The 23,297-nt window shown below is 38.6% G+C and overlaps 1 protein-coding gene across 3 annotated transcripts in view; it reads right to left on the reverse strand.

Annotated features, from left to right (window-relative positions):
• The window catches only part of LOC139751035 (uncharacterized), a 37,114-nt gene that overhangs the window by 7,817 nt on the left and 6,000 nt on the right, over positions 1–23,297 (reverse strand). The window contains exons 2-8 of one of the 3 annotated variants that reach the window (XR_011713261.1): positions 22,126–22,281; positions 17,980–18,093; positions 12,235–12,346; positions 11,917–11,990; positions 11,585–11,675; positions 8,712–8,857; positions 3,156–3,859 (exon numbers count right to left, since the gene is read on the reverse strand). Coding sequence is in view for 2 of the 3 variants with exons in the window: in XM_071666153.1 (XP_071522254.1) it covers positions 3,160–3,859; positions 8,708–8,857; positions 11,585–11,675; positions 11,917–11,990; positions 12,235–12,346; positions 17,980–18,093; positions 22,126–22,281 (1,397 nt within the window). In the remaining variant the exon portion in view is untranslated. Of the gene's footprint in view, positions 1–3,155; positions 3,860–8,707; positions 8,858–11,584; positions 11,676–11,916; positions 11,991–12,234; positions 12,347–17,979; positions 18,094–22,125; positions 22,282–23,297 lie in introns of all 3 variants that reach the window. The other 2 variants (XM_071666153.1, XM_071666154.1) reach the window with 2 other exon arrangements.

A 23,297-nucleotide genomic window follows, 5' to 3' on the forward strand; every position in this document is an offset into this window, starting at 1 on the left:
GTTGAGACAGTACTTAAAAGGAAATGACACCCGCTGTTTTTAGCTGTTTTTCATCAACTTTTCATTTTCAGGTAATAACACAGATAAAAGTGGACAGATTAACCAAAATTAGGTCTATACTAATATTACACATCATTTATGATTTGTACTCATCATCAAAATTAGAATTTAACTATCCAAAACTGCCTTTTTTTACCTGGAAACAGGTCAAGACAAATTTAACATCCAGACTAACCTAATTTAGACTCTAATCCATACCAAATTTTGATGAATCTTCACCTAATTGGACGACATAAAATGTCACTATTTTGAATTACAATGCTAGGAATAATTCTTTATAACATAACTATGCTTCTAAATTAGTTCTGGCCTTTTAGTAATAGAATTGGGCAATTATCATTAGTATTTTTTACTTCTTTCTGTATTTTTATTATAGAAACCTGTATTTTCAGTATCTAACACAAAACCCCTAAAGTTTAAATATCAAATATGGAAACCTCATTCGTTTTGTCTTTCTACAGCTCTGATGCCTGTTCCCTCTGGGAAGTTGCCATCAAGGGAGCAACCTTGGCAAAAGAGTCAACACTTATCACTGTCCTTCCTTGCCTCCCTTGCATACACCATTCCACTAATTCTTCCATCATTTCTCTCCCTCCAGTACCCTTCTCCTACATTTGACTATATCACAAGTGGTCCTCCTCTCAAACCAACCCCTTAACTGTAATATCATAAACTCTCCATGTAAACTCGCCCTCTTGCATTTTTTCACATGTCCAAACCAATTCAAAGTATTACATTACACCTACTCTACCACTCCACTATTCATTTCCTTTGCATTCCCTACCATACCACATACCTCATAAACTCTTCATTTCTTTCTTCATTCCATCTAGTTATACTGCATGCTCCTCTCAAATAGCTCATTTCTACAGCCTGGATTCTTGACTTCTGTGATTCATTCCGTATCCAAGTTTCAGCAGCATAGGTTAGGGATGGGAGGGCTATGCTGTCCCATAATCTTTTCTTCACTTCCATACTTTTACCTCTACTCTTTAATATCTTATTAAGGGACCCAATAACTCTTTTAAACTGTACTGCTCTCTCCCTTATCTCTCCTTTCATATCATCAAACTCACCCAAGATACTTACTAAACACTGTAAGTCTTTCACTTCTTCCAGTCTTCCTCCTCCCATATCTATAACACAGTTTAGTTCACTTTCTTCTTTCGCTCTACAGGGTTTTGCAAAATCCATACTTTCAATCTGTTTAACTTAACACACCATTATCATATTTTTACTTGCATTTACCTTCAAATGCCTATCTAACACACATCACAAAACACACTTACAATACGCTACTCCTCTTCACTCTCAGCAAACAACACAGTCTCATGCCTCACCATCACACTCGCACATTTGCACCTCCTTTCCCTCCTTTAGTTTCACCTCTCTTGTCAGTACATCCATATATGTGTTAAAAAGCCATGGTGACATCAAACAGCCCTGCCTCATACCCACATGTATACCGAAACTTTTGCTGAACTCTCCACCCACTGTTACACATGCTTTTGTTACTCTATAGAAGATATTCACACCAACTAACAGTTATCCCCTTACCCCATACATCCTTAACACATCTCATAAAGCATTCCACTTGACTGTCATATGCTTTCTCCAGATCTATAAAAGCTACATGCAGTTTCTTACCTTTCATTGACACTTTTCTACAGTCATTCTCACCACAAAAATCAGATGCACACATCCCTTGCCTTTCCTAAAATCCCCTTGCATTCAGTCACTTCCATCACTCTATCAATCAACACTCTTGGATACAATTTTCCTGGTATACTTAACATACTTGTTCTCCTATAACTGCTACATACATCCTAAACAAGTTTTCCTTAGAATAAAAAAATTGCTTTCACTTAATTCTCTGGCACAACCTTTTGTTCTCATGCTAAATCACAAATGAAATGCATCCACTCTATCACACTTTTGCTCTATACTTCAGCAATGCAGCCATAATTCCGTCCACTCCAGGTGCCTGTCCTACCTACACCCTTGCTATTGCCCTCATTACCTCCCTTCCTGCTAGAGGCCCAGGCACTTGTATCCTTTCCCATCCAACCTCCATACCCATGCATGTAATAACTGCTGCCTCATTTTCTCCCTCATTCATCAGTTCTTCAAAATACTCTTTCCATTTTCTTTTCACTTTCTCCTTTTGATTTTGCAACTCCCCATCCTTGTTTTTCACCGGGGTTGACGTGCTGTCAGTGGATTGAATCAGGACATGTGAAGCGTCTGGGGTAAACCATGGAAAGCTGTGTAGGTATGTATATTTGCGTGTGTGGACGTATGTATATACATGTGTATGGGGGGGGGGGTTGGGCCATTTCTTTCGTCTGTTTCCTTGTGCTACCTCACAAACGCGGGAGACAGCGACAAAGTATAAAAAAAAAAAAAAAAAAAAAAAAAAAAAAAAAAAAAAAAAAATTCACTCTTGTGTCCAATTCTATCCTTTTTCACTTCCTGCCCGTACAATTTCCGATTTTCCTTAAACCTTTCACTCACCTTGCTTCCAAATCTTCACATCCCATTTCTTTGCTTTCCTCCATCAGCTTCTCAACATTCCACATACAGATATTACATTCTTCCCTCCTTTGCTGAACATCCACTGGTACATTCCTTTCAAGCAATCTACCATATGCCTTTTTCTTCTCTTCCACAGCATTTCTAGTCTCACCAGTCCATCATGCATTTCCTTTTTTATTCCTATATCTCACAGCCTTGCATCTAACTACTAATTCTACAACCCTTAACAGTCTTTCTCCTAACATTATAAACATCTTATTCACACATGATAGCATTCCTGCATTTACTGCACCATCATCTAAAATTGTGGTTCACCTTCCTTTCATACTCCTTTGCATTCTTTCTGATTCATCTTCTTCCTTGCCAACTCTTTTATCTCTCCAATCTTCCTCACACTTTCATTTTCACCCACATCAGTATCGGGCTCACATCCTCGCACTCTTTTACACATCCCTACAATTCCTCCTTCTGCATAAGTGCGATCCCCCTGTATGCTTATGCCCTCACAATAACCCAACATTTTACCTGTAAGTCATTCCAAAACTATTAAAGTACTTTACCTTATCATTTCCATCCATTATAAGCAGGATTGTAAGCAGGTGGTGCAGTGTTATCTGTTGTCTCATCATTGGAGGACAATGGTGACATGTAAGGGTTTAATGGGTAGGGAGTCTCATGTGTGTTTAGTGGATGAGGAGAGGCATGTGGATTGGATGGATAGGCACTTTCAGATGGGTTTGATGGGAAGGCAGTAGCATGTGGGCTTGATGGGAAAGGAGTGGCAGATGGGCTAGATGGGTATGGATCAACCAGCATGGGATTACTGTTTAATGGATCTCGTGAGTTCAGTGGATAAGGTGGCACTGGGGCAGAGAAGGAAGCTTGAGGGGGATCTATGGAGTATGGGAGAGAAGGAGCAGATCCACACTCTGAATATGGAGGAGGGTGTTGTGAAGAGTCAACTGGGTAAGGGTTAGTGCCTGTTTGACTGACAGGACCTGTAGGTCCTACCATTGGATTGACAGGATATAGCATATCTGGTTGGCTAGTAAAACTAGGATCTGTTTTAGTAGGCAGGGGTTCTGCTTCTGGTAGGAACACTGATGACTGCCTCCCATTATGTGATGAGGATGCTGGATTGTCATATGTGTTTTGAGATGTTGACGGCAACTGTATGGGGTTTAGGGCATATGAATTATGGCCTGAAGTTTCATGAGGAACTGTTGAAAATGATGATGTCTGTTCAGCTTTTTTATCTTGTAGTCTGAAAGAGTAGGAAAAACAGTATTAAACCAGATAACTTCATACCCAATATGTAAGATAATGACATTACAATGGTTTTGTGAATTCACCTGCATTTTCATTCTAAAAATCTGTTTGACTATTGATGCCTTTTATCATGCACTATTTAAAGATGTATATAAAACATAACTATGCTAACTATCAAAAGCAATACATATAACAGTAGTCTGATTGTTACCTTGTCAGTCAGACATTATCTATCATTTCATCAATCAGTCTATCTTTTTCTTTTCTTTATCATATTTTGGTTTGGATCCATGAGGCTTGAGTTAACTGTATAAGATGAAATATGGGAGATAAAGGGAAGCTTCAGGGTTGGGAGGCTGCAATTTGTAACTCGGAGAGAAAGAGGAAATAATAAACTGTAAAAGGTGATACTAATACAAAGTGTTCTTTTACTTCCTTATTCAAGCAAAGAACAGTTCATGCTTAAACAGGATATGATGCTGACTGTAGATATGAAGGGCTTCTGTATTATAAAAGGTGGACAGTGTCAGCATGAAAATTAGCCCTAAAAGAGACCTACTAGCTTAATATTGAGTAAATGTATCCAGAGGGAACACTAGGAATGCTATGAAAATGGAAGTGATGAACGATGTTACATGGTATAGTCCACAGAGACAGGCAGGCTAAACAATAGGGCACTGAGTGCATGGCTCAGTAAACTGCAAGTTTCAGAGTATGGGGAAAAGATGAAATGTGGGAAAATCCAAGGACATATTATGATTATCATGAACAAAGCAAAATAATTATGTAGGAGACAAATGGAAGAGTTGGCAATGATGAGTGTGGCAAAATGAAACAGTGAATAAAGCAAATCTGTGAAAGAAAAATGCATATCATGTGATGCCAAAACAGGAAGGATCACTTAACCCTTTACATGAAGGGTTGTTTGCAAGTACATGTCCCTCAGGATAGAAATAGCTTTGAATATCTTAATTTTCCTTTTTGATAAAAAGTAATTCATTGCTGTCATTGGAAAAAATACAGACATGACCAACAAAATATAAGTTTCGCAGTATGAACAATTATTTCTCTCTGGAAAAGTGTGCCTCGAACTATGAGAGATATCTTGGATCCCTAGAACTAGAAATGTTTAAACTTCTATCTTTCCGGTTAGGTGAATTCCTTTTACCACTTGTTATCCAAACTGCACTCCTCTGACCCCGGTAGCTTTTTTTCTTTTTGCATCACCCACATGTGGACTACTAGCATTCTGTCCATAAATGTACAATCTTTCTTTGTCATACATAAAACTTGACAACACTTCTTCATAACACTAGATTTTCCTGTGGTGAGCACTATGCGCTAGCCCTGCCTTTCGGCAAAATGGTAGGAACAACGGACAGAAGTAGTAGGTAGGAATACTTAGGCTGGAGCATTAGGTAGAAACGTTAGGCAGAACCATTTGGTGGTAGTAGTAGTAGTTGTCAGTATAAACATTAAGTAGGAGCCTCTGCAAACACTGCACCAGAGTTGCCCTCTGCCACTGGCCTATTAAGGGTGAGGCACAAAAAGGCTAGGAAGCAGCACTGGAGTTCGCTAGTTATGGAGACTATTGCTGTGGCTAAACCCTTCAGGGAATTCCATGTGGAACAGGAACAGAGATACAGACAGACAGATAGGTAAAAACAGACTCAGCTTAACTCAGTTTGCCCTACGTCCATTCAAAAACTATCATCATCCCCTAACTGCTAGTACCAGCCAGTCTCAAATTCTCAAAACACAGCTGTCAACCCAGTGGTGAAAAAAAATGCATCTCATGTGAAGCAGGCTCATTCTCCTCTGTAAACTCTTTTCGAAATGAGTCTCAAGTATACACTGAAGCATTACAGTAATACAATAAACATATGGACCTCTTGATTTACATGTGTTTGACATACAAAATTTTTAGATTAATAAGTATGGTCCATTTATCAGTACTTTTTAATTCATGTATATATGTGTGTGTGTGGGCATTTATGTATATACAAGTGTATGTGGGTGGGTTGGGCCATTCTTTCATCTGTTTCCTTGCGCTCTCACTAACGTGGGAGACAGCAACTAAGTATTATAATAATAATAATAATAATAATTTTTTTTTTTTTTTTTTTTAATACTTTGTCGCTGTCTCCCGCGTTTGCGAGGTAGCGCAAGGAAACAGACGAAAGAAATGGCCCAACCCCCCCCCATACACATGTACATACACACGCACGTCCACACACGCAAATATACATACCTACACAGCTTTCCATGGTTTACCCCAGACGCTTCACATGCCTTGATTCAATCCACTGACAGCACGTCAACCCCTGTATACCACATCGCTCCAATTCACTCTATTCCTTGCCCTCCTTTCACCCTCCTGCATGTTCAGGCCCCGATCACACAAAATCTTTTTCACTCCATCTTTCCACCTCCAATTTGGTCTCCCTCTTCTCCTCGTTCCCTCCACCTCCGACACATATATCCTCTTGGTCAATCTTTCCTCACTCATTCTCTCCATGTGCCCAAACCATTTCAAAACACCCTCTTCTGCTCTCTCAACCACGCTCTTTTTATTTCCACACATCTCTCTTACCCTTACGTTACTTACTCGATCAAACCACCTCACACCACACATTGTCCTCAAACATCTCATTTCCAGCACATCCATCCTCCTGCGCACAACTCTATCCATAGCCCACGCCTCGCAACCATACAACATTGTTGGAACCACTATTCCTTCAAACATACCCATTTTTGCTTTCCGAGATAATGTTCTCGACTTCCACACATTCTTCAAGGCTCCCAAATAATAATAATAATAATAATAATATAACATTTTTGGAATAACGTGATCATCATTGGGCTGGCAGCGTGGTGGCATGGTATTGTCAGTACCACACAAGAAGTGGGTGCATGTGTGGCATTCAGATGTAGCTTCCCACTTTGCAGTCCCCAGTGCATGGATACAGTTTATAGTCGTGAAGTACTGTAGTATTTTGTGCTGTAGCATAATATATATTGCATATGCTTTGCACTTTGCATCATGCCACCAAGGTTTCTTTTAAATTCTGAAACCAGTGGTAATAAGAAGTGTAAGGTCATCAACAATGAGGTTAAGATGGGTGTGCTCAAACGTTTCGAGAGAGGTGAACGATCAGCTGATATCTACTTTGCCCTTGGTCTTGGTGAATCTACTTTAACGACTATTCATGATAGTGCATAATGTAGCATAATGTATATTGCATGTGCTTTGCACTTTGCATCATGCCACCAAGGTTTCTTTTAAATTCTGAAACCAGTGGTAATAAGAAGTGTAGGGTCATCAACAATGAGGTTAAGATGGGTGTGCTCAAATGTTTCGAGAGAGGTGAACGATCAACTGATATCTACTTTGCCCTTGGTTTTGGTGAATCTACTTTAACGACTATTCATGATAGTGCAGAGAAGATCAAAGAGAATGCTATGAGTTGAATACTGATCAGTGTATCTAAAATTTCATAATCCTGAAGCTTGATTATGGAAAGAACATAACGAATGTTGAGAACATGGAATGAACACCATACTCATGAAAATGTTCCTGTCAGTATGCTTGTGATATACGCAAAGATCTGCCATTCATATGAAGATTTGGCAGTGGAAAAAAGAGCAGCAAAGACATTTCAAGCAAGTTCTGGTAGTCTGCAAATTTCAGGAGTCACTACAATTACCACAACATCAAGATGACTGGTTATAGTTTTAGGAGAGGCATAGTGTGTGTGTGGATTAGGTGTGTTTCCTTTAAAGAATGGGTTTGTGGGATAAATGGAGAAAGACAGTGATTTCTATGTTGAATTACTTGACCTGTTGAATGGATAAGAGTTATACAATTGCCTTATAAAAATACTATAGACATATGAGGGTAACTGCAAGGTCACTAGGCACAATGCAAACTTTACCAGGAGGGTAAGGTTTGTCTACAAGGTGGTAGGGAGAAGGATGAGCAGTTGTCAATGAAGGGAGGTCTGCATCAAGGATGTTTGATGCCACTATGGACATAATCTTTTCATGCTTAGGGTTGTGAGGAAAGTAAATGCGAGGGTCTTGGAGTATGGAGCAGTGCTGAAGTTAGCTGGGGGTTGGAAAGCATGAAAGGTGGATTGCCTGGTGTTTGCAGATAACAAAGCTCTGGTGGCAAACTTCACAAAGATACTCCAGAAGCTACTGCACATTGGAAGTGTATCTAAAAGGAAAAAAAGCTGAAAGTAAACATGAAATTGGTAAGATAATGAGGTACAGCATAAGTGTGAGACAGAAGAAAACGAGATGGAGGAATGAAGTGAAGGAGGGTTTGAGTATCAGGGTCTAAGTACCCAAGAAGGCAAATGACATGCACTGGATAGAATGAAACTGGAATGATGTATAAGGGTGATGAGATGTTGCCAGTGGGATAAACTTGAGCATAAAGTATTCTGCAGGGCCTGAGTGTGAATGAAAGTCTATGATTTAGGTACATCATACATGACAGCTAAAAACTGGACATGTGTATATGAGGCCTGTTAGTTCCTAAATCAGGTGGGACAATTAGGTAAAAAAATAAAATATTCATTAAAACTGAATGCTTAGAAAATGTTATTATGAAACTTTTCAAAACTCAAAAACACTTACTCTCTGTTTAACCTTTCACATCATGCCTTTACCATGACACTGAAACTATCTCCCTTTTCAATAACCACCAAGATCTTTTCTTTGTGATGGCTTGGTACTGAAGAGGTATGCATACCAAGCCATTACTGTTAAATTACAAAATGTCTGTACAAGCAAAACAACAAGTATATCAAATGCAGAATCTGTACATATGCATTACCTACTGATAGTTTTGATGATTCTGGAGTACCAGAAGATGACGATGAGTATACCCAGAACTATACCCAAGGCTATGGGTCCTGCTGGAGTATCCTCTGGGGGTACTTCTCCACAGTCACACACCTCTTTAGCACTGTCATATGAACAATCACTGGAAATATAAAAATGTTTAGAAAAATCTACGGTATAAATTTGGATACAAAACAGAGTTTATAATTCTATAGTACATGAAAAAGCATTCTATTTCAAGCAAACTAGTCAAGTTCAAGATTTAGTCATTTTATTGCAGATTCTGATGCTTGCATAGATGACTCAGACCCATTGGTGCCTTCAAACAGTCTTTATCAAATCTCATCTTTCTTATAAAAGAAACAATCATATGTCAAGGTTAACCAAAGATGCATTACTGTGGTGGAAGTACTTGTAGTCTTTTGCTTAGCCACATTTACTCTTATCACATGGTAGTCTGCCATACATTTCTATATTCCACTATACTTCAAACACTGCTGCTTTCCATTTCTATACATTCTATTGCCTCCACTTCAAAGATTTCTTATCTTTTCCTGGATTACCTAACTTTTCCTTTATCACAAATACTTTATGTGCATACCAGCTGTGAGAGAAGGTGAGGTAGCAGTTGTTACATACATGGGTATGGAGGATAAAGGAAAGAGGATACAAGTGTAGGGGCCTATAACATGGAGGTAAAAAGGGTAATAATGAGATTAAAGTTAAGAAAGGCACCTACAGTGGATGAGATTACAGCTGAAATATTGAAGTATAAATGAAAAAGTGTGGTAGAGTAGATGCATTTTATTTGTGATTTAGCATGGAAGCACAAGATTGTGCTTAAGGGTTGGGTGAAAGCTATAATTTCTCCTTTATACAAAGGAAAAGGTGCTAAGGATGTATGTAATGATGAAAGGGGAATAAGTCTGTTAAGTATACCAAGACAAGTGCATACAAGAGTGGTCAGCGACAGAGTGATGGAGGTGGCTGAATGCAGAAAAAAAAGAGGAGCAAGGGGGTTATGGGAAAGGTAAGGGATGAATAGATCTGAGTTTTGTGGTGAGAATGACTATGGAAAAGTATCTGGCAAAAGGTAAGAAGCTGTATGCAGCTTTTTAGATCTGGAGAAAGCAAATGACAACTGAGTAAAATGCTTTATAGGATGTGTTAAGGGTATACAGGCTAGTGGAACAAATGTTGGATGGAGTGAAAGCCTTCTACAGAGTAGCAAATGTAACTGTAAGATTGGATGGAGAGTTGAGCAAAAGTTTCACTATCCATGTGGGTGTGAGGTAGGTTTGTGTAATGTTGCTATGGCTTTTTAAAACAAATATGGATGGAGTTCCTGGATGACAATGTGTTGTCTGCTGAGAGAGAAAAGTAGTTGCAGAAAACTGTAAGTGTGTTTTATGATGTGTGTAAGCATATGCAATTGAAGGTAAATGCAAGTAAAATCTAAGTATTGGTTTCTAAGAGGAAACAGAGAACGTTTAGATTTTGCAAAGCCCTATAGAGTTGGAGAAGAAAGTGTACTAACATATGTGGCAGGTAAAGCAAATAGAATGAATTGTGGAGTGGTAGAGTGGGTGAAACAATACTATGAAGTGGTTTGAGCATGAGGAAAGAATGCAAGATGAGGAGTTTCAAGGAGAGTGTATGAAAGTACTATTAAAGGGGCTGGTGTGAGAGGAAGACCACCTGTGACATGGGAAAAAAGTGGAAAAATATTGCAGTGACAGAAATTGGGGAAGAATTTGAGGAATGGTGTATGTGAGGAAGGCATTTAAGGACAGGGATAAGTGGACACTCAATGGGAGTTCCAGGAGGGAATGGGCATCAGAAACATGGATAGATTGACAGACAGACCTCCCATTTCGCATATCTATCAACCCTATCATATGCTTTCTCCAGATCCATAAATGCCACATACAAAATTCTTCTGTTTCTCTATTTCTCATGTACATCTTTTAAAGCATACACCTGATTCACATATCCTCTATCACTCCTGAAACCACTTTGTTCCTCCCAAGTCTCATGCTCTGTACAAGCCTTCACCCTCTCAATCACAATGCAACCATAGAGCTTACCAGGTACACTCTATCTATATTTCTGAAAATAAGAATCTGTACTAGAAGGGTAAGAAAAAAGAAAGAGATGGATGAAAGAGTGGAAATGTTACTGTGAGAAATAAGGATGGAGAGTTGCCAAATCAAAAGGAAAAAGTGAAAGGAAGATGGAAAGAGTATCTTGACCTGATAAATGTGGGAGGTGAGTCAGCACTTTTACATGCATGGGTTTGCATGGAGGAAAAGGATACAAGTGCATAGCCCTATAGCAAGAAGGGAGGTAATAGAGTGATAATGAGGTTAAAGGTAGAAACGGCACCTGGATTATGGCTGACATTATGAAGTATGTAGGAGAAAGTGTGAGAGAGTGGATGCATTTGATATGTAAATTTAGCCTAAACACAGGAGGTAATGACAAAGGATAGGGGGAAAGCTATTATGGTCCCTTTATTCAAAAGAAAAGGTGCTTACGATGTATGGTAAGTACAACAGGAAAAGTGTATGCATGAATGTTGATTGATACAGTGATGGAAGTGACTGAATGTAGAATGAGTGAAAAGCAGGGGGATTTTAGGAAAGGTTGGGAGCTACACAAGGGAATAGGCATCAAAGATATAGATGGATAAATCGATAGAAAGATTGATAGATAGATAGAAAGACAGATAAAAATAGGAAATGTGTGGATCAGAGTTTTGAGGTGATTAATATTCTAAAATTTACAGGTTACCTCTGATAAAGCTCACCTCTCAACTTAAGAACAGAGCAAAGGTTACATGGTACAAACCGACAGATGCAAAACTTACCTAGGGCAAGAGCACTTAAAGTTCACGCACTTCAGACCAGAGATGCAATGACTCTCCTTTTTGCAATAAACCCCTGGCTTCACCTGATACTCTACAAACAGAAATAGCTATGAACACCTGAATATCACAAAAACAAAACATTCATTTATCACTTTAGGATTTCAGAAAGTTATGATGAAAGAAATGATGCACGGTAAAGTTCAAACCAACTCTTCTACAGTACAAGGAATTTGGACTTAAATTCACTCATTTATACTTGAAAGGGAATATTTCACTTCATTCTAAGAAAAAAATCATAAAACAAATATGAAATATAAAATCTTGAAGCCCACCTGCGAGATTATGAAGTTTCATGTATGAAGACTGATGTTCACAATTCCCACTGGTAATGTTGTGAAAGTATTTGCTGTAAACAATGAATTAATTGGAGTATTATCAAATAGATACATAACTGATTCATGGGATTATAAAAGTACAACACTAATTCTTATAAAGTAGAATGAAAATTATAAAATTTTTCACATCTTTACATCTATTCTCAACAGTAAAATAGGCTCCAATTTACAATACACATATGTTCATACACAATCAAGATCTTCCTTTATGAGATATATTCAAGGATAATACTTATCAGTCGATAAATAACTTACTCAAAGCAAACGCACTTGCCAGACTTGCAAATGCTATATTTCCTAATATCACAAATGAATGCATCACCATCACGTTCTCGATAGCAGGACTGGAGAACCTTTTGGTGATTCGCTGAGAAGAAAGGTAATATGTTACAAACTTGAGAGTAAGTTCTTCCCAATAACTTCACCGAACAAAAGGTACAGAGGCTTACTGATCTAAATTCAATAAATGCATCTTTCCCATCTTTCTTCCTACCCTCATGGATAAATCAATACATAAAGATTTTTCAAGATGAACTGCAGAAGTATTGCCCACATACAGGAGTGCATATACCCAGCATGATGATGTATTTTAGTTAGAAATGGGGTCACTGCTTTCAAAACCAACCAACACTAACAGCTTCCTAAAAACTATACAAAGAGATGTAGAAATAATTCATTGAATATATCTACACACTTTCAAGTGCACTCCATTTCAAGGAAATTTAAATTCTCAATCTGCCCTTCCAACCTACTTTCTGTTTTGCCATCTAACAATACCCACTCACTAACATCTTGATATTTCCTAACATTAAGTCTCTAAATGTATTCATAGTACCTCAACTCTTTACTCACTTTTTTGTTTCTTCACAATTCTAAACATTCCCTGAATGTCCTGTCTCTGTCTAAACTTATCTCGTTCAGTCTTAAAAAATTCCTTAGACTGCATCTGCCTTATGCTGTTGTATTATTAAAATGCATTATTTCTTTCTTTCAAACACTTATACATTAACGTACTGTGAGCCTTGCATAACTTTCTAAGTCTTTCTAAACTTGTAAATATTTCTCATCCCTAAATTTGTCTACCTACATCTATGATATTCTAAAGAAGTCATAATGTACTATAAAACTTTTACTAATTTTGCTTCATTCACCTACCATCTTCCCATTTTTGCATAATGAACTTACATGTCCATCATTTCCTTCCTCTCATTACAAAAAACAAAAGATTTTGATCAGTTCACAAAGTCTGATTCATACTTCATCAAAATCACAATTACAAAATTTGTACCTTATTTCAGGTATAAAAAATATAAATATCTAATTCACTGTTTTTCAATCAAAACATGGCTCAAACAGATGTAAACAGGCACTACATGGAGGCCTAAATATGTCCAATTTACACTACGACAGTAACATTTGCAGTTTTGCTTATGTCTACTCAGTGGGTATCTATAAAAGCACTGTCAAGCAAATAATAATCTATGTTCAGAGTTTTCTGGAAAAGCAGTAGGCCCCAGTCACCTTTCATAATAATTATTTCAAAAGCAGACACTAACAATGTTAGCAGTTTCTGTCAAATCTTTTGTCTGTAATGTATTTCTCTATAGTTCTCAGCAGATACATTTCCAAAAATATCAAAAGTAGACACTTAAGCATAATTCTTTTTATTTCAATTAAAATATCTTTAATTATGGCAAGGGAGGAGAATTTCTAAGTTCCAGAACTTGATGTTTTCATTTGAATTCTAATCAAATGTACTTGATTTTCAGCTTGTTCATGAGGAATTCATGTATGGAGGAATTCTGTATCTACTGATTTTCTACACACAACAAAACTTGAAAAACAAAAGCCATGCAGACCTGTTCCAACAAGAGCGATAGATCAAAACAAATAGTCAAGCCACCCTAATGAAGTGTCCAACATTCTTGACATAACCATCTGACAATGGGCAGCCAATCACAGCTCTTAAAAAATGATGACACATTAAATAGATAGTTACATTTAACAACGTCACACAGCTTGTGGTATAAACACTGGCCAGCTGACAATTAAACATATGCAGAAATGAACAAGGGCAAACAATCATAAGTTATCAAGAAATCATTCTCATTCAAAATCATTATTCACTCAGGCTTTGTATCATAAATACTCCCATCTATACACCATCATTAACTCCACTCCAATTCATATATGGATCAGAATCATACAGCTTCTGTACAATCTATGTCCATGGTGATACAGGTAAAATACAGACTTCCACACCGAGAAAAGTGCTTCTTAACATTTCACTTTGCCTTCAAAGTCGATTAATCAAGTGAGACAATATTTCCATTAACACCACTTCTTTGCACAAAATACTTCAAAAGCATCTGAATGTGAAGTATCTCTTACCCTCATCAATTTTCTCATTACCTCTATCCATTTAGCTATATGGCTTGGCACTGATTGATCATATTAGAAAATTATGAACCTTAATGGTAAAGAACAAGGTGAGTTTGAGATGGCATGTAAGCCAAATTTCTGCACATACAGAAAATAGCGGTTAATATCTAAATGGGTATGTTTGAAGGAATAGTGGTTCCAACAATGTTATATGGTTGTGAGGCGTGGGCTATGGATAGAGTTGTGCGCAGGAGGGTGGATGTGCTGGAAATGAGATGTTTGAGGACAATAAGTGGTGTGAGGTGGTTTGATCGAGTAAGTAATAAAAGGGTAAGAGAGATGTGTGGTAATAAAAAGAGTGTGGTTGAGAGAGCAGAAGAGGGTGTTTTGAAATGGTTTGGTCACATGGAGAGAATAAATGAGGAAAGATTGACCAAGAGAATATGTGTCAGAGGTGGAGGGAACGAGGAGAAGTGGGAGACCAAATTGGAGGTGGAAAGATGGAGTGAAAAAGATTTGAGTGATTGGGGCCTGAACATGCAGGAGGGTGAAAGGCGTGAAAGGAATAGAGTAAATTGGAACGATGTGGTATACAGGGGTCGACGTGCTGTCAATGGATTGAACCAGGGCATGTGAAGCGTCTGGGGTAAACCATGGAAAGTTCTGTGGGGCCTGGATGTGGAAAGGGAGCTGTGGTTTCGGTGCATTATTACATGACAGCTAGAGACTGAGTGTGAACGAATGGGGCCTTTGGTGTCTTTTCCTAGCGCTACCTCGCACACATGAGGGGGGAGGGGGTTGTTATTCCATGTGTGGCGAGGTGGCGATGGGAATGAATAAAGGCAGACAGTATGAATTATGTACATGTGTATATATGTATATGTCTGTGTGTGTATATATCTGTGTACATTGAGATGTATATGTATGTATATTTGCATGTGTGGACGTGTATGTATATACATGTGTATGTAGGCGGGTTGGGCCATTCTTTCGTCTGTTTCCTTGTGCTACCTCTTTTTATTTCCACACATCTCTCTTACCCTTACATTACTTACTCGATCAAACCACCTCACACCACATATTGTCCTCAAACATCTCATTCCCAGCACATCCACCCTCCTGCGCACAACTCTAACCATAGCCAATGCCTCGCAACCATACAACATTGTTGGAACCACTATTCCTTCAAACATACCCATTTTTGCTTTCCAAGATAATGTTCTCGACTTCCACACATTCTTCAAGGCTCCCAGGATTTTTGCCCCCTCCCCCACCCTATGATTCACTTCCGCTTCCATGGTTCCTTCCGCTGCCAGATTCACTCCAAGACATCTAAAACACTTTACTTCCTCCAGTTTTTCTCCATTCAAACTTACCTCCCAATTGACCTGACCCTCAACCCTACTGTACCTAATAACCTTGCTCTTATTCACATTTACTCTTAACTTTTTTCTTTCACACACTTTACCAATCTCAGTCACCAGCTTCTGCAGTTTCTCACATGAATCAGCAACCAGCGCTGTATCATCAGCGAACAACAACTGACTCACTTCCCAAGCTCTCTCATCCACAACAGACTGCATATTTGCCCCTCTTTCCAAAACTCTTGCATCCACCTCCCTAACAACCCCATCCATAAACAAATTAAACAACCATGGAGACATCACACACCCCTGCCACAACCCTTCATTCACTGAGAACCAATCACTTTCCTCTCTTCCTACACGTACACATGCCTTACATCCTCAATAAAAACTTTTCACTGCTTCTAACAACTTGCCTCCCACACCATATACTCTTAGTACCTTCCACAGAGCATCTCTATCAACTCTATCATATGCCTTCTCCAGAACCATAAATGCTACATACAAATCCATATATATATAGTGCCATTGTATAAAGGGAAAAAGGCATTAAAGTAAGGTAAGTTGCATGGGAGAATGTTGACTGACAAAGTGAAGGCACATACAAAGCAACAGAGTAAGGAGGAACACTGTGGTTTCAGGAGTGATAGAGGATATGTGAATCAGATGTTTGCTTAGAATATGTGTGAGAACTACTTAGGGAAAAAAAAAAAAGGATATATATGTGGCATTCATGGATCTACTGAAAGCATGTTACAGAGTTGACAGAGATGCCTTATGCAAGGTCTTCTGAATATATGGTGTGGGAGGAATGATTGAAAGCATAAAGAAAATTTTTTTGAGTGAAGTGTGTCCAGAAGTTTGTGACTGAGTCTGAGACAGCATATGAAAGTAGTTGAAAATAAATGAGGGACAGGTTATTAGGCATGTGAGTTTGAATGGAGAAAATAAGGAAAAAGTTAAATGCTTTAGAAAACTGAGATAGGACATGGCAGTAAATGGAAACATGGAAGTGGAAGTAGATTTTGGGGCAGGTAAAGGGACAAAGGTTCTGGGAGCATTAAGGAATGCATTGATTGAAAGGGCGAAAAGGGGCATGCCTGAAGGTATAGCAGTCCCAACAATAATGTATGGAAAGGAGGCATAAGCCACAGATAATGCACTGGACTGAAATAAATCTAAATGTTAGAGTGGAGTTCTCCCAAACACCACTTTCCTGCTACAGCCCGGGATCAAGGTATAACTGCCACCTTCAAGGGTTAGTTTCAAAGGACACTCCACCATCTCCTCACTGGTACAAATCAGAAGAGTAAGTTTCAGTCAAGGATGGTGGAAATGTTATAATATCCTAGATGCAGTGAACAATACTGCCAAGTCATGGGAAAAAATAAACCCACAACAAGGAATGGTTTTTGAAGTAAGCTATGGCATGAGTGTGTGCATGAATGTTCAGATTTTGGGTAAGAAGATACAATGCTAAAAAAATAGACAATTGGCTCTCTTGCCAACAGTGACACTGCCTTCATTAATGACAAGGATACCAACTGTAAATTTGCCTAAGTGTTCTACAGAATGATTACAGATGCTTCATATGCCTATAATCATACAGACAATAAAAAGGCAAGCCACACAAGTAATACTGGACAGCTTTTTTAAAAGACCAAAGCAAACTTCTCAGCCCTCTACTTGAAATACCTGCTGAAAATGATAATTCTGGAGAGTTATAAATTAGACAAGCCAAACTCATCCTCCAAGTAACCATTCCCCCACCTACATCATGCTCCATCACCACCTCATGCCCTCACTGCCATCATTCTTAGTATCATTAAATTTTGTCTCATTTACCAATGATAAAGCAACAGCTGTCGGATCAGATAGTCTAAATTACATCATGAAAGAAAGGAAGGTTGATGGTAAGCTGTTTCGAGCATAGTCCATAAATAAGATTTAGATGGGGGAAATTTTCCTCACCAACATAATCCTCCTTATACCATGGTAGTCTGATACAAAAGAGTGTTAGGTTTCACTTGATTGCTATATTTTTACACTGTTACTATAACTACATTTTCACTCAAAATTGATATCATTCAAGGGGATTCCACATATTTAGTAATAAAAATCAAACTGGTATGAGGGGTATCAATGATTAAGGGTTCATCATTATGCAAAGATGGAAAATTAATTCTAGAATGTGTAAGTTAATTACAAAGACCTGAACAAATCAATGTGCAAAGGAAACATATACAGGACTTACCTTTTACACATTCATCTCCAATCATCACATAGCCTTCATGACACTGACAAGTAAAGTCCTCTGTACAAGATGAATTGGATGGGCAAGAATAGTTTGAGCACACAGTACCAAAACCTGTATGACAGTTCAAGTGTCAATGTTAGTCTTCATTCTAAAAGCATAGAGAATACAAAAAAAAAAAAAATATATGCATAATAACATTCCAGCCAGCAACCTTAAGAGGCCACACTGTTATGCCACAAGCCCCTATTATGCAACAGAATTAGATTCCTGGAAACCCTGTCCTTAGTCAAGAAATGTAACCTGAACAAACAAAGCCCACTGTAAAAGAGGAATTACATTCCTAACTTTTAAAGATGGAATATACTTGACACAACTTCAGTTCAATATGCCATACTCTCCTCATCCATCTTAGATGATTTCTTTTGAACACTAACCAGGCAATGTGGTAATGAGGGCTTGAGATAGTGGTAAAGTGGAACACAGTGGAGCAGTGGTTGCAAGGAAGGGAATGAAGGAAGTATTCTAGGCTATTCTACTTCACCCCCTGAATTATCCGATTTAGTCCTACATCACCCCCTGAATTATTTGATTTAAGTTCTACCTCACCCTATGAATTATCTGATTTTGAAAATATTTCAACTGGTAATGGAGAAGTTTCCTGAAGCCTTTTGAAAAACCATCCAGAGGTAAATTATTCATATTTCTGTGAGTGTGTCTGTGTGTGTATTTTTTTGTAATACCTGCCATTTCCCATGTCAGTGAGGAAAAATCAAAAACAGATGACTGAATCTTAGATAGAAAAAAATGCTCACTTGGGCCCCTCTCTGTTCCTTCTTTTGGAAAGTAAAAACAGAAGGGGAGAATTTCCAGCCCTCTGCTACCATCCCTTTTACTCACTTATTACAACATGCAGAGAATACATGGGTGATACTTACAAGGAAGGAGTGCAAATGACTAGGAGATATATAAAAGAAAGCAACAGGAGGTCAAAGGGAAGGTGCAAGGGTTGAAAAAGAGGGCAAATGAAAGTTGGGGTGAGAGAGTATCATCAAACTTTAGGGAGAATAAAAAGATGCTTTGGAAGGAGGAAAATAATGTGCGTAGGACAAGAGAACAAATGGGAACATCAGTGAAGGGGGGATGGGTGGAAGTAATAACATATAGTGATGAAGTGAGAAGGAGATGGAGTGAGTATTTTGAAGGTTTGCTGAATGCGTATGATGATATGAGTGGCAGATGTAGGGTGTTTTGGTCGGGGCAGTGTGCGAAGTGAGAGGGTCACAAAAAAGGTAGTGAAAGCTTTGCAGAAGATGTAATCTGGCAAGGTGGTGACTGCATTGTTGATTGGTTGGTAAGAATATTCAATATATGTATGGATCATGATGAAGTGCATGAGGATTGGCAGAGTGCATACATAATGCCACTGTACAAAGGCAAATGGGATAAAGGTAAATGTTCAAACTACGGAGGCATAAGTTTGTTGAGCATTCCTGGGAAATTGTATGGGAGGGTACTGATTGAGAAGGTGAAGGCATGTACAGAACATCAGATTGGGGAAAAACAGTGTGGTTTCAGAAGTGGTAGAGGATATGTGGATCAAGTGTTTGCTTTGAAGAATGTGTGAGAAATACTTAGAAAAACAGATGGATTTGTATGAAGCATTATGGATCTGGAGAAGGCATATGAAAGGGTGGATAGAGATGCTCTGTGGAAAGTCTTAAGAGTATATGATATCAGAGGTAAGCTGCTAGAAGCAGTGAAAAGTTTTTACCAAGGATGTAAGGCATGTGTACGAGTAGGAAGAGAGGAGAGTGACTGGTTCCCAGAGAAGGTCGGTCTGTGGCAGGGGTGTATGATGTCCCCATGGTTGTTTAATGTGTTTATAGATGGGGTGGTTGGGGAGGTAAATGCAAGAGTTTTGGAGAGAAGGGTGAGTATGCAGTCTGTTAGGGATGGCAGGCCTGGGAAGTATGTCAGCTGTTGTTTACTTATGATACAGCTCTGGTGGCTGATTCAAGAGAGAAACAGCAAAAGTTGGTGACTTGAGTTTGGAAAAGTGTGAGAAACAAGAAAGTTGAGAGTAAATGTGAATAAATGCAAGGTTTTTAGGTTCAGTAGGGTTGAGGGACAAGTTGATTAGGATGTAAGTTTGAATGAGAAAAATTGGAGGAAGTGAAGTGTTTTAGATATCTAGGAGTGGACTTAGCAGCAAATGGAACCATGGAAGCAGAGGTGATTCATAGGGTGGGGGAGGGGGGTGAAAGTCCTGGGAAAGATGAAGAATGTGTAGAAGGTGATAATGTTATCTCAGAGAGCAAAAATGGGTATGGTTGTGAGGCATGGGCTATAGATAGGGTTGTACAGGAGAGTGGATGTGTTGGAAATGAAATATTTGAGGACAGTATGTGGTGTGAAGTGGTTTGATCGAGTAAGTAATGAAAGGGTAAGAGAGATGCTTGGAAATAAAAAGACCGTGGTTGAAAGAGCAGAAAAGGGTGTGTTGAAATGGTCTGGATATATGGAAAGAATGATAAAGTGGGTATATGTGTCAGAGGTGGAGGGAGGAAGGAGAAGCGGGAGACCAAATTGGAGATGGAAGGATGAAGTGAAAAAGATTTTGAGTGATCGGGGCCTGAACATGCAGGAGGGTGAAAGGCAGGCAAGGAATAGAGTGAATTGGATCGATGTGGTATACCGGGGTCAACGTGCTGTCAATAGATTAAATCAGGGCATGTGAAGCGTCTGGGGTAAACCATGGAAAGTTGTGTGGGGCCTGGATGTGGAAAGGGAGCTGTGGTTTCGGGCATTATTGCATGACAGCTAGAGACTGTGAACGAATGGGGCCCTTGTTGTCTTTTCCTAGCGCTACCTCACACACATGAGGGGGGAGGGGGATGTTATTCCATGTGTGGCGAGGTGGCAATGGGAATGAATAAAGGCAGACAGTGTGAATTGTGTGCATGTGTATATATGTGTGTGTCTGTGTGTGTATATATATGTGTACATTGAGATGTATGGGTATGTATATTTGCATGTGTGGACGTGTATGTATATACATGTGTAGGGGGGTGGGTTGGGCCATTTCTTTCGTCTGTTTCCTTGCGCTACCTCGCAAATGCGGGAGACAGCGACAAAGCAAAATAAAATAAAATATAATATGGGCATTTATGTGTATATATGTATATATGAGTGGATGATTCATTCTTTGTCTGTTTTCTGGCACTACCTCACTGACAATGGAAACGGTATCGGAGTTTTCTAGTTGTGGAGACTCTATTGCAGTGGCCAACCCCTTGAGGGGGTTCCAGCTGGAACAAGCATCAGAGACATAAATAGTTTTGACAGGGTGGATACAGATGTCTTGGGGAACATATGGCATGGGAGGAAAGCAACTAGCAGCAGTGATAAGTTTTTACCAAGAGTGTAAGGTGAGTGCACAAGCAGGTAGGAATGATCAGTGGTTCCAGATGAAGTTGGGTCTGCAGCAGGGGTGTGTGATATCAACATGGATGTTTAATTTGTATATGGATGGGATGGTGTGGGAGGATAATGTTAGGGTGTGGAGAGAGGGACAAGTACATGGTCTGCAAGAGGTTAGCTGAGCCTAGCAAATGAGTCAATTGTTGCTTGATGATGACACAGCACTGGCAGCAGATTTGTGCGATAAACTGCAAAGGATGGTGATTGGGTTTGGGAGAGAATGTGAAAGGACGAAGATGAAGGTAAATGTGACTAAAAGCAAGGTTACTGGGTATGGAAGGGGAGAATGGTATATCAGCTGGGGTGTGAGTTAAGTTTGTGTGAAAAGATGCTGAGGACTTTCACCTTTGTAGTTTTCTAATAACTTTCTTACAATACAAACCTTCAATTCTATTCACAACCATGTCCATTCTTTTCATCCCTAAATAATTATTCATGTTTCATAGACACATGCAGTTAATACCAAATGTGTATCCAGACATCATACATTAATTCTGTAATTTGTCTTGAAAAGTTCCATTTGTTTATCTGCTGTGTAAGTCACATAAATATTCAAAGTCATACCTTTATAGAACTGAAAAACTGAATACAAAATAAACTCATGCATAACCACTATCAAATATGCTCAGCTAGAGCAGCATAAAATAAATAAATGTTACTTACTTAAAGGAGAAAATGTACATTCTTCAGTGACGGTCTTCTTATCATAACGCAAATAATCTGGTCTCTTGCAAATACAATGACCATTTTCGCATTTATGGTAAAAATAATATAAACCACAACTAATCTTTGATGAGCAAGCATCACCAACATCACACTCTGAAAAAAAAATTAGAGTCTATAAATTTCAAGAAGCATCTTTACTGTTTTGTGAAGAGGTATTTCCCATTATTGCTTTGAGATCAACAAACAAAGGTTAAATGGAATATACTTTCTACTTATTGAAGACTCATTCCTTAAAACCTTACACACTTAACAAACTATCAGTCCTATCATTCAATCATGCATTTCAAGGATGATATAATTCTTAGCATCATGTCCACCACGTCTCATGAATAAAACAATTTCTTAGCATTATGCCTGCCAAATAGAAAATGGAATGTGGCCCCTTTGGACAGCCCATCCTTTCACAGTAAAGAAATTAAAGCTTATTTTCTGTATAGAAAAATTATTTCTCCCTTGGCTAACATTGTGCTGGCATGGAGACTATGAGGAGGTAACTCATACAATCATTTCTTTATCATGACTGAGAGTAAATGAATGTATGAATGTGTGTCGGGGCTATGCAAGTTTAAAGACTTGCCTGCATGGAGTTATACCATGAGTTATAAGTCTCTTTTGATGTGGCTGCATCTTTGCGTGTACAGTCTCGTCAAAGAATTTCTCCCTCCAGAGGATTCCTTTTCCTGCTAAAGGGAGTAGTGCAGCCTTAGAATTGCAAGAGGTACTGGAAAGGAGTTGAATAAAATGGCAGATTATATGAAAGTGCATACAAGTATAAGCAATATTTTCTTATAACAATGTGTAGTCATAATATAACATCAACCTATGTGTAACATTTTATGACTTTAAATGAATCAAACAAATCAAACAGAAAAGATACACATTTCCAGTATCAGAAGACATGAGGTAGGCTATGCAAAAGAATATATTACCAACAAAAAGAATAAAGATAATTGCTGCTGAGCATGGAACTTAAACTAAAGTCACTATCAACAGGAAATGTGAAAATAACAAATTTGAGAAAGGGAATGAAAATGAGCCAAAAAGAGAGATGACCTTGAAGTTTTAACTACAAATGCTGGAAATGCTTTCAAACCTGAATCTGGTAAAAG

Source organism: Panulirus ornatus, chromosome 10 (assembly GCF_036320965.1).
Source record: "Panulirus ornatus isolate Po-2019 chromosome 10, ASM3632096v1, whole genome shotgun sequence".
Taxonomy (NCBI): domain Eukaryota; kingdom Metazoa; phylum Arthropoda; class Malacostraca; order Decapoda; family Palinuridae; genus Panulirus; species Panulirus ornatus.